General features: G+C 37.9%; 1 protein-coding gene across 1 annotated transcript in view; it reads left to right on the top strand.

Annotated features, from left to right (window-relative positions):
* Nucleotides 1-9,981: 9,981 nt before the first annotated feature.
* The window catches only part of C6 (complement C6), a 67,131-nt gene continuing 64,455 nt past the window's right edge, over nucleotides 9,982-12,657 (top strand). Inside the window, exons 1-2 of the mRNA XM_032896841.1 lie at nucleotides 9,982-10,126; nucleotides 11,724-11,880. Of these exons, the coding sequence (XP_032752732.1) occupies nucleotides 9,984-10,126; nucleotides 11,724-11,880 (300 nt within the window). The 5' untranslated portion in view covers nucleotides 9,982-9,983. The remainder of the gene's footprint in view (nucleotides 10,127-11,723; nucleotides 11,881-12,657) is intronic.

Here is a 12,657-nt window from a genome sequence, read left to right as displayed (position 1 = left end):
CTATTTGAGGGGCTGGAATAGGTCCAGATGTGAACCTGGAAAATTAACTCATTTGCAAAATGAGTTAGTAAAACTATTTAGAAACTGATAATGTTCATAAATACAGTTCCCCTAAGGGTAAGAGAATAAGTGACTGATTACACAGAAAATATACTGTATTTGTTGTTATGATTTTTCATATTTATTGCTTCTGTTTATTTACCTCTCTATCATTTGGAAATTACGTTGTTGAGAGAACTAAGCAAAATGATTCACTTTTGAATATTTAGCCCCAGTGTATACCTGGGACCTAATGAAAGAACATGAATGTATTGGTCAAATAGGTAAATTAAGATGAAGCTATAGAATGTTGCAAGTTACAGATGACTACATGAATGTTGGATGGCATATTCACAAATGTGAAGCTTCAGAGATATGTCCTTGGTAATAGTATTCAAGATACTTGAGACGCTGGAGGCCAAAAATCAAACCTGAAAGCTGACCCCAAGAGTTTACAAAGACCTATCTACCTCAATCAATGTTTTCTTCCCACAGGGTTCTGAGTTAGTTATTATCTAGACCACATTTTTCTAATATACTTGAGGGAATAAAACTACACAACTTTAACTCATTTTTATGTCAATGTAGATTTTTGTCACTGTATTAGCTTCTTTTCCTTACTGTAATAAAACACTACAAGCATTAGTGAGTTCTGTAGACTTTGTTTTGGTTTATTACGTCAGAGAGTCTATAACAATGGGAAGGCATGGCAGTGGATGGCTAGAGTAGGAGACTGAAAGATAACAAATTTACCCACTGCAAGTTGTGGGGGGGGGGTGGATTCTATAAACTCTCAAAGCCTTCCACAGTGATGTACTTCCTTCTGTAAGTTCCTGTGTCCTAAAAGTTGCATAACCTCTCCCCAACTAGTGATCCCCAACTAGAGACCAGTTATTCAAATACATGTGCCTATGGGGAAACAGTCTCATTCAAACAACCACAGTTGCTATATGAGACCAGTTTTAAATTAGAAGCTTAGATGAATAACATTTCCCAAGGGCCTGTGCGTTAGACGCTTGGTTCTAAACTGCAATTATTAGTAAAGATAGGTTCTTTCTCTCTCCCTCTTCCTCCTCCTTCTTTCCTCCTTCCCTCCCCCTCCCTCTCCTTCTGCCTCTGTCTCTCTCTCTCTCTCATGCTATCTCCTTCCTGCTCTCACCCTTTCTCTCATGCTACCTGTCTCTCATGTTATCTCTCTGTCTCTTATTCTCCCTCTCATGTTATATCTCTCATAGTCTTACACATACTCTCTCATGCTACCTCTTTCTCATTCTCTCTGCCTCTCTCTCTCTTCTTCTCATTCCTGGTCCATGCAATATCAGTAGTTTTATTTCACTGTACATGCTTCTGCTGAGATGTATCCCTTTACCAGATGCCTGAGATTAGAGGAATAGTTAGTCATAAGTACATTCAAAATAAGCTTTCTCTTATTATTACTTGCTTCATAAATTTGGTACAGAAAGGAAAAGTTATGTAAAACTGAAAAAACCTATATGATAATATTCTCTTTTATATTCTAATGAATTATGGAGGTACTGGCTAATTCCAGTACTATATTATTTATTGTTCAAATTTCAGCAACCATGCAAATAAAATAATTTTCATATTATTTTGTTATAGAAAAGATTGTTGTGTAATACACCAAATTTAAGAAAGCCTTCTTAGTGGAATCTATATGAGAGCATATATGTATACATAAAATGTAAAACAGAAAATTTTCATAATCTGTTATACTTAATTCAATCAACATTATTAGATTTATTTATTAGTCAAATATAAAAACAATCACTATTCAGACCTGTTTGAGGGACCTAGGCTTTGTTCAGTGGAGTGAAAGAGAGTAGTAAAGCTTCCAGTGGTCATAATAACTCATAATGTTCAGTGTGTTTCATAAGAAATATTCTGAAATCAGAGAAAGAACTGGAAGAGCTTGAAGGAGCTCGAGACCCCATATGTACAGCAATGCCAACCAAACCAGAGCTTCCAGGGACTAAGCCACTACCCAAAGACTATACATGGACTGACCCTGGACTCTGACCTCATAGGTAGCAATGAATATCCTAGTAAGAGCACCAGTGGAAGGAAGCCCTGGGTCCTGCTAAGACTGAACCCCCAGTGAACTAGACTGTTGGGGAGAGGGGAAGCAAGGGGGGGAGGGTGGGGAGAGGAACACCCATAAGGAAGGGGAGGGGGAGGGGGATGTTTGCCCGGAAAACGGGAAAGGGAATAACACTCGAAATGTATATAAGAAATACTCAAGTTAATAATAATAAAAAATATATAAAAAAAAAGAAATATTCTAAAAAGACATACAAGTTTAAAGGATGAAAAAATGAGATATTTTATCTCTACAGTGATGGTGATTATGAAATACAGACAAGTGTAAGAAAGAAACACATTTGAAATGGTCCATGAAAAAGAAATACATCCGCCTGATAACATGTGCTTACGATGCAATAATGGCATGAATACTGCAGAACTGACCACTTTCTGTTAGATCCAAGGCTCATTCCATGAGATCCAACCTAGTACCACTGAAAGGACCAAAAGTCTACAGCCAGAAAGATCAGTCTTTATGTGAGAAACGACTACTGTTATTCTGCTAAATGATTGTAGGATTAAAATGACTCCTAGTGACTTACTGCTTTAGCCATAGATCCAAACATCTTTCAACTCTCAGCAGAGAAGTTTCTCCTTGAAGTAGATTACAATTAACAAAGATCTCCAACTGGTCACTGTACAGAGAATAAAAGACTATGAAGTGTTCAGCCCTTTCTGGAGCGTCTATGTTATGTTCATCATCACATAGCTCAGGATCTTCTTGGAAGAAGGGGAAGAAACACTCCAAGAGCTAGAGGTGGTGGAAACCATCAAGAAAGCAGTGTTTTCCAGACACGACAGGGCAGTTTGCAAGTATAGATTCACAATGACTGTGAGAACATATGCAAAACCTGTGCAAACTCTAACCAAACAAAATCCAGGCAAAAATTTGTGGAAGGTAAACAGGAAATACATTACTAGTCGAGCAGCTTTTGACATTTCATAGCTGGCGGAAGACGGAGAGTATGCTGTGTTTAGTGAAATAACACCTGGTAGATCTACCACATGCCAGGGCATGAAGACTAACTGGTCAACACGAAATAGACTCCATAGTCATAAACAAACAAACAAGTAAGCAAGCAAGCAAACAAAGGAAGGAATCTCAAAGTTGTATGGGAAAATGGGAGGGAGATTATAGAAAGAGTTGTGGAGGTGGTGAAGTTTTTCAAAATATATGAAATTCTCAAGGAATTAATGAAAATGTTTCAAAAAATAAATACAGAATACGTTCATGTTTTCAAGGATGGAACTGGGAAGGAAAACATTCAAGGAAGAGACACAATTACAGAAAACCTATAGCAATTATAACAAAGAAGCTAAGCTGTCCAATTTAGTTGGGTGGAAGAGTATGCAAAAGATAAGAGTGAAAATAACGGGCTGATGTAGGACCAAAGTGCTCCAGGTCCAATACTGATGCTCAATGAGAGTTTGCACAGGGCCATGCTACTTATAGATGAGCTATAAAATGAGCACGTTGGCAGACTTTGGGAATTAAAAGAGTCTGAAGACAGAGAGTAGTTAAGCTATCAAGGTGAACTCCAAAGAGTGAGTCCACAGGAGCTGGAAGTGGAGATGTAGCCATAGATATAGAGGTGAATCAGAAAAGATGGGGAAAGCGCATACATTCCAAAGAAAGAATTACAGAACCATCATCTGAAAGGACAAAATACAATGGAGAGGAAGCGATTGTTGTGATATGTATTTTCTTTTGATATTATTAACAGGACCTAGAGTACTGAGACTGATGAGTTAGGAAACAGCAGAGAAAAACACCGATTAATAAATCTAAGAAATAAGTGAATTTTACAAAGAAAATGAAAGAGAGGAGAACAGAGGTAGGGAAATGGGGTGAAGATAAAACGTCAGGTAATAAAGGAAAGAATCGCGGGAAGGGAATGGGAGCTTCTCAAGTATCCAGCAAAATACAGACATTGTCAGGTCTGGGAAACACAGTAGATTAAAGAGAGGATGCTACAGTTGGCAATTTAAATAGTGAAGGCTATCGAAAAAATGGCACACAGGCTAATTGTGTTGATGGTTATGAGCAAAGTGTATGAGCAGGAGGACATTAAATGCAATTAATTTAAATTCAATTTGTAGTAATTTTTTTTCAGAGCTGAGGACCGAACCCAGGGCCTTGTGCTTGCTAGGCAAGCGCCTTACCACTGAGCAAAGTCCCCAGCCCCAAATTTGTAGTAATTCTAAAAGTAACACAAAAAGGAAAAGACAATGATAGTTCAAGACATTCCTATTTCTTCTGTGTCTTCATCTATGGTTTCCTAAAGCAAAACAGTGCAATTTGTCACTCCTCTTTGCCTATTCCCATACTGACCAACAAATTCACTGGGCTTGGGAAGTTGAATGATTAGTATTTTCCCTAATGAGCACCTACAATATTTGTCTGCAATAGTGATCAGAAGGCATGTGGATACACGACATGTGGAAGGGTTTCCACTATTGATTGTCTTTGATTTGGGTTTTTCTTGTCAGAATCACTTGACTTTGAATCTATTGTCATTAGGAGAGGGAAAAAAAGATTTCCAACTGAATATGTATTATCTGGGAAAAAAATAATTGTTTATTTTAATTCTTAATTTCCTTTGCTTTCATGCTCTTCCCTTACACTCACATGTTTTCTTACTAATCAATTACCAACGCATTATAAAAATACAGAGCATTTTATGTGATGTTGATTCTCAGACCCCTGTCAACACTTTTGAAACCTTATGCTTGCTGAAGCACCTCAGAAAGTTAGCTTCCTAGTACATTGTTTGCTCGGGAGCTAATGTCCATATATGCCTTACAGCGTACGTAAATCCGTTGTACACTGAGAAGACGTATGCACAACGTTATACAAGCACTTCGCCCTCATCTCTAGAGTAATGCCTCACTCTGCAAGACAAGTAGAACCACACCTACTTTCCAAAGATTCCTTGCAGCAGCAAGAGCTTTTGCAACAACCCTGAATGTGGAAATCACAGAAAAATAATTCAATACCATAGAAACTGCTATGCTTAGAATTTCAGGGTTTCTGCTTATCTAAGCTAATTATTTCAAAAGTCAGAGTTTCGACACAACGTTTATTCTGTCAACAGTTTAGGTCACTGTTAGGGCTTTTGGACTACACCATCTTGTGTTGCCCAGTAGTATAAAGAAGGGCTCTCTGGAGTACCACACAAATCGCTTCTTAACCTGTGTGCCTTTTGTTTCTACAGCCATTCAGCTTAGGTTCCTGGACATAGCTAGATCACTTTAAAGGTAAGTGACCTAATGATTTCTATTTCGATTCTTATATTTCAAAATTGTAGATTATGTGTCCAAAAGACTCTCCATGACAGGAATGAAAGCACATCCCTGGGACTATCAGTATTTCTTTGTCTTTCTTTTGAACTAAGAAATACCAATTATGCCTAAGTCTAAAAAGAGCATTTGTAGACTTTGAGTCACTTGTGAGTTAAACTGCAGTAAATGGAAGAGCAAACACACTCTTCAACCAAGGCTACCAATGTGTGGACTCCCAGCCTACAATTAGCAGTGGTAAATATCTCTTTTAGAGCCTCTGCGGCACCCACAAAAAAAAATGGGATCAATGAAAGGTTCAAGAAGTTTGCAAAAAGATGAAAAAGGAAAGATGAATGGCCAAGGATAAACTGTAGCATCTGCTGAGATCTGTCAGGTCAAATGCACTGAACTGCCCTGCAGATATATTTTATGTGAGTAATGTGTACCCAAAGGTGACAGAGTACCATGAACTGGTTCTAAACCAGGATTCTCTAATTCTCACGAAGCCATATTCAACGGTTCAGCAAGACTGTTGACTTCTGGAGAGGTCAAGAGGGGATAGCAATTACCAGAAAACTGCAAAAACAGCTGCTCTTCTATCGTGACCCCAGATTAGAAGTTGTTTCTCAACAAGTCTCTCTCTCTCTCTCTCTCTCTCTCTCTCTCTCTCTCTCTCTCTCTCCTCTTTCCCCCCTCTTTCTCTCTCTCTCTCCAACCAATCCTACTGACATTTCCTAATTGACATTCCATAAAAATACGTGCCAGTGAGTCAAATATTTGCATTGACTATTAGCTACCCTTAAAGTATTTTTAAAAAATTGAGAATCAGCAAATATATGTTGAGGGATGATAACAATAAATTAAAGAAATAGTTCTCTTTGTTTGAGTGAAAATTCCTCTTTTAACATAAAATCATCTTTTTGCCCCTAATTTACTTATCTTAGTGCTTGGGAAACACACCCAGGACCGTGTACATACTGCCAGTCAAGTAGTCAAATGCTGTGCCACGAATCAACACCCAAACTCAATAAGTTTCCATCAAAGCAAAAGTGTTATAAAGGGAGAAGTTGATAGCCACCTCTGTTACTAACATCATCAAATAAGTTTGGCGTCATCGTCTTTTTTATATTATTGTCCAAATTTCCCCTAGCAGAGTTATAACCAAATAACAGATCAGAATATTTTATATTAAAGCTTTGTTTTAGAAATTTTGATGGTAATTCTGAAGAAAATCCACCTCTGATTTCAAGCATCTACAGATCAAAGCAGATGGCATTTGCTAAGAACTGAAGCCTGATAATGGGACACATTGCCACTTGTTCTGATCATTCTCATGCTAAGTATATAAAATTAAGAGTTTGTTTTCTTTCTAATATGTGTAGGAAGATTCTAGAAGGTGTACAAATCTGCCAGCATTTACAGGGATAACCACCCAGATTTTCTCTGAACCCTCTCACCCTGCCCTGTTAAGATGCTGAGGCAAAAAAAAAAAAAAAATATGATTTCTTACCAGGAAGCAACAAATTGAGTGGTCTGTAAAAAAGACCCTATTTTACTATCAAAACAGACTAGGGCTACAGAAACTTTTGAGTTGGATTAAAAAAGACTAGACCAAAAGCATGAGTAAGATTGTCAACACCTGCCTATCCTTTGCAGACAGTGACATTGGCTTCCATTTCTTCGTATCATGTTCACGGCCAAGCAGCAGGTATACAAATGCAGGTAGATTGTCATTTACATTGAAGGGTTATTCAACATGTGGCAGTGGATCTGTTTGCTTTTATTCTAGCCCTTTCCTCTGATCTGTCAGATAAGGAAAAAGTTTAACAAGAAAGTCCTCATTTCTGAGTCCATTGGAGAAACAATTCTGATACCTTCCCTTGGCTTAAAATAAAATCTATTGTCTCGTGTTATCGTTGCTGACATAACCTTTTATCACAACTAAGAAATGTAAGCTCATTACATTAAAATATAATCAGAAAATAAGCTTCTGAGACAGTTAAAAGAACTATAATTCAGTATGATAATTGGGCAATATTAAAACTTGTACATTTGCTAGGACCATACTCGCTATCTTCACGGATATGCATCTAAAGTGTACTAACACCTAATTACAGAGTTACACCAATTGATTATACGGAATTTCCACAATGATCATAATTGTTAAATGCAATTAGTGCATAAAACTATGCAGCCAGCAACAACAAAAAGAAGTGGCCAGCATTGTGGCCCGAGACTGTAATTCTAGCCATAAGAAGTCTGAAGATAGAGGATCGTCTGTTCCAGAGCAGTCTAAGCTATTGTTAAATGGGTCCAAGTCTAGAACGGGTGACTTGGTAAGACTTTATCTCTAAATACCATGCCAAAAGAGGTCTGGAGACATAGACAGTGGTAGAATATTTGTTTAACATGCATAAAGCCTTTGGTTGAATTTATAGCACCAGAAAACAAAATGAAAATTAAGGACATAAATATTTCCCTATTAACAGGAAAGATCATTGAAGTGCATTATGTCTTGAAAAAGCTAAGCAGAATCACATGGCTGTACATATTTAGAGCCTGTGCATGCAAATATATGTAGGGTGTGTTCATGTATTCTTATTGACGTATAACAAGAGTTAAACTATTATTTTAGAGATAAATAAACTGAGGCATAGAGAAGATAAGTGAATGTCATTTTTTGTTTTAAGTGAAAGTTACCATATTAATTTCAAGAGCACTGTATAGATATTGAATGCATTATTAGAACATGTAATATCAACTTACGAATGTCAGGAAGTAGTGGTGACTTTATAGATAACTCCCAGATACTCAAGGCCCAACAACACACCTAGAGAACACACTCATCCTGATTTTTATTCAAGCATTAGTCATGTAAAACTTTCTGGTACTCAGGGTAGTAGAACTCTGCAAATCCCAATGCTCCAGTAATCTGATAATAAGTGTTGCTAGAAAGTTAGCAAAGGGTGCACTTCATTCAAGGGTCAAGAGTTTTGAATGAGCGCTTGTCATGCTACCTCAGTTGTACATCCTTGAACTTCACCATCAATGATGTAGAGAATATGGCTTCTTTCTCTCTCATTTTTCCCCTACTTTTTCTTTTATTGAAAATAGATTGTTTATCTACATTTCCTTTTCCTCTACCCGTTCCAGTTCCTGCCTCCTCTCCCATTCAGATCCACACCCTTTCTGTTTTCCTTTAGAAAACAAACAGTCACCTTTGGAATAATAATGAAATAGAATTAATTAATTAATTAATTAATTAAAATATGACAAAACAAACAGGTACAAAACCAAAAGAAGCACAAGAGGTGCTCCTGTGAATAGCGCAGAATTTCATTAGGACTCATTTTATTGCTACATTTCTCTCAGACTCTTGGCCATTCATCAGTGTTAGGTGTGGGCTCCATCTCATGGAGAGGCCTTAACTCAAATCATATTTTGGTTGATTTCTCCCACAAGTTTTGAGCCACTGTTTTACCAGTGTACCTTGTAGTCTGGTCAATCTTGTAGATCAAAGTTTAATAGCTATGTTGGTGTTCATGTTTCTTCTTTGGTAGCCTGCAGAGTAACCTTTCAGTACCATGAATGCTAGTCCTTAGGAGTGAAGGCTCGAGGCGCTAGCTCAAGTTCTCCGTGCTCTGTGAGTGTGTAAGTGCTGTCTGCAGCAGTACTGCTTCATTTTGGGCATTTTGTGGAAAGTCACCAGTAGCCTCGCCTCGGCAATGGCCTGCGTTGTTTAGGGGTTCCTACGGGACCCCTTTAGCCAACAACTCAATTAGATATAACACATATCAATTCTGGAAGTTTCCTTTGGTGATGAGAGATGTCCATTTGGGCTTCTGTTGTCCTCCCTCCCCATTACCGGGCAGTTTAATTTACATCACCTTCATACATTTATACATTTCAGGAAGAGCCTCCTGCATTTGGTTTCCACATGACTTCTCAATTTGCCCTTAGTTTTCCCTCTCCATAATCCTTCCCTTGCCCCCGTCCCTTCCCCCTCTGCTTGATCCTCCTGTTGCTATCTCCCCTCCTCCCCCACCAATAACTATCTATTCTATTCTTATCCTAGAGGTCTCTAAGACATATCACAGCTCTAACTTTCTATGAACCATCTATGAAGGACAAAGGCAGTAAAATCCCTTTAGTACTTCCTACAGAGTAGCCTAGACTGTTCCCCCAGTCTCTAGAAAGCATGGAAAAGTGAATGTACCCAAAGTAGCACAGCATAAAATGGGTGGCTATTCCGAGAAACATGTTATAAAATTTTCAATATTTTGATGAATTAAATGTCTTCCAAATACATACTACATAATCTGTTTTGTTTACTATTACTAGTTATTATACTATAATGAAGGTTATCACTCTGTTAATCTTTAGCCTTAAAATCTTTTTGAAAATTACCCTTACATGAATTCACATATGAATTTATGTGTTAACTTGTCCCATGAAACCTAGAGCAATGAAAATGTTTTCTTTAATCACATGAATCTGTAATTCTCATTATTTATCTATCAGGCCACTCTATTTCAGGGCCTAGGAAAAGGTCCTGTGGAAGCATGACCAGATATCTCCCCTTGTGTTTCATTTTGCTGATCATACTGATTGACAAGAGTGAAGCCTGTTTCTGTGACCACTACCCATGGACTCACTGGTCCAGCTGTTCTAAGTCCTGCAATTCTGGAACCCAGAGCAGACAGAGGTGGGTATGAAATATTCGTAATATTCTGAAGAATCTCAAAGATGATATCAAATCATCTGACCTGACCTGAACTGCAGGAGATATAATATCAAAGATATAATATCAAATAGATCATACTATGCATTGAAGAACAATTATATATCAACCAACAATTTAGTATATCTGACAGAATTTGAGTTCTATTTCACATGAAGTTGAAATGAAGTGTCTACTTTTGTTCTTTCTGCAAAATTAAAGGGCTTCATAAAAATGATTAAGAGTCTGCACAGGAAGTTTAATTTTTTTATTTTTTTTTACATCACATAACTCCCTGCTTGCCTACAGTTAGTGAGTTAATTATACAGAAATTTGTAGTCATTAAACAGAGCGGAACTGGACCTCAACTGAACAGCATGCTAGCTACTTGCTTGATTGTTGGCACAGTTAATGTGGCAAGAAAATTGTGCTTACTTGCAAATATTTAATAATCCAATTGTTTTACAATTCAGACTCCTCACCTACACATCTTGCTTGTATCTGCTAGATTTTTCTGTCTCCTTAATTTGCTCACATGATGCAGAAAACAGCAACATGACTGTTCTGGAAAGGGATCACACCCAAAGACCTACATCTGTGTGATCTGGATGGAATGCAGACAGCTCACACACCTTTAATCCCCCTGGCTGGAATACAGACCTGCCCTTAGCACACCTTTAAGGTAAAATTAGTTTGTAGAAGGAAGCAGCCATGTTTGAAAGCAGTGTCTAATTGAGGGGCAGACAAAGTGACCAATCAATCAGAGAAGGATTTGACAGAATGAGTCAGAGATAGGATATGTCCATCTCTCATGAGAACAACACAGAATAGAGAAGCTATTGGAGAGTGGCACAGAGAGTCGGGCGGTTGGGAGGCAGTGCAGTGTGCAGTATAGTGTAGTTGAGTTCATTTATGAGCTCCTGCAGTTCAGGTCAGGTCAGCAGAGGCAGTTGAAGAATAAGAAGCTAGAAGATTAGAAAAAAATGACCAGAATTAGTTTGAGGCCAAGCAGAGCAATTCAGTAAGGAACTGAGAAAAGCCACATTAAATCAGTCCACTTGGGGAGGAGTTTTCAGCCAGAACAACTGAGTTGAATCACTCAGCCAAAGCTCAGAAAAAACTAGAAAGGGTGAACTTATTCATCAGTAAGCCTCCAAGATAACTACATCAAGTGAATAAAAGTTACTTTTACAATGTGACCTAAGAAAAAAAAGCATATTTTACATTTTTATTATTATACTGCTTTTAGAGAGTTATTTTTAAAAAGTACTTTTCTATAGCCCATTAAACTTACCAATTGATTTGCAATATCATGAAGTATGAGAAGAGACTCCATTCTTCAAGAGTCCTTCCATAACTCTCAACTGCCATCACTGTCTTGAAATTCTCCACTTTGGACTCCCGTTTCCATTATGGTCTTGAGCTCTGTTAAGTTGTACAGAGTACGCATGCACCATCCTTCTTGATTTCTCTGATAATGTTATATTTTTACTCTTGGTAGGTAATGCCACATATTATTTTTTATTGATATGAAGGCACTGTGAAAACACTGACTCTGAGTAGCGTTTTCTCACCGTTACAGACAAATCGTAGTGAACGATTACTATCGGGAGAACTCCTGTGATCAGCTCTGTACCAAGCAGGAGACCAGACAGTGCAACGTGGAGACATGTCCCATCAACTGTGTCCTAGGAGACTATGGAACATGGTCAGACTGTGACCCTTGTATTGGAAAACAGGTACGTGAGTCACAGTCAGCCCCAGATAATCTGAGTCCCAAGTCAGTGCCAGTATCCCATGGTAGATTCAATATCAGAGATTTGCTAAATTTCTGAAAATAAACTGCCTTAATTTTCATTAGAGGAAAATCATGTTTAGTAGTGACAGTCATGGTGGTGACAGTGACAGCTGCAGTGGTGGTGATGGTGATAGGGCTCCTTCTATATTAATCTTGGACATATGAACACCAAAAGGAAAGTCACCTCAGATCCTAGCACACTTATCCATATCTGAACTCCACTGACTATGCCTTCTGACACTTCTGAAAGCAAAAGTAAATGCTAAAAACTTCTGCTTTCATCCAGTGCTTAAAACAAAACAGAAATAAGGGAAATAAGTCAAAACCCTGACTCTGTTTTTCCTCTAAACTCTGTCTACTCATGAGAAAATCCCTCAACTTGTTTATCTCTCTCCGTTGCAATATTTACCCAGTACATAGTCATTCCGGTAAAGGCCACATCACGTGATCAACATTAACTTCAGTCAGTCCCGTGTTCCCAACAGCTACACATTAGAGAGGAAAATGAAACTTCATTTGTGAAAGGCAAACTGAGAACTGTGCTGGTTCCCTTAAGAAAATCTTGCAAATCACATCCTAGTTTATGTTTATGCACAGTGTGTCTTCCAGCTCCTTAGAGGGCTAAATATTTTAACCAAGAATGTACCATTAATTACTACTATATTTTGAACTGGAGCTTTCCTGCAATTTAAGTCAGCACTGGCTAATTCTGTCATAT

Source organism: Rattus rattus, chromosome 3 (genome assembly GCF_011064425.1).
Source record: "Rattus rattus isolate New Zealand chromosome 3, Rrattus_CSIRO_v1, whole genome shotgun sequence".
Lineage (NCBI taxonomy): Eukaryota > Metazoa > Chordata > Mammalia > Rodentia > Muridae > Rattus > Rattus rattus.
This window is presented reverse-complemented; position numbering and strand designations above follow the sequence as displayed.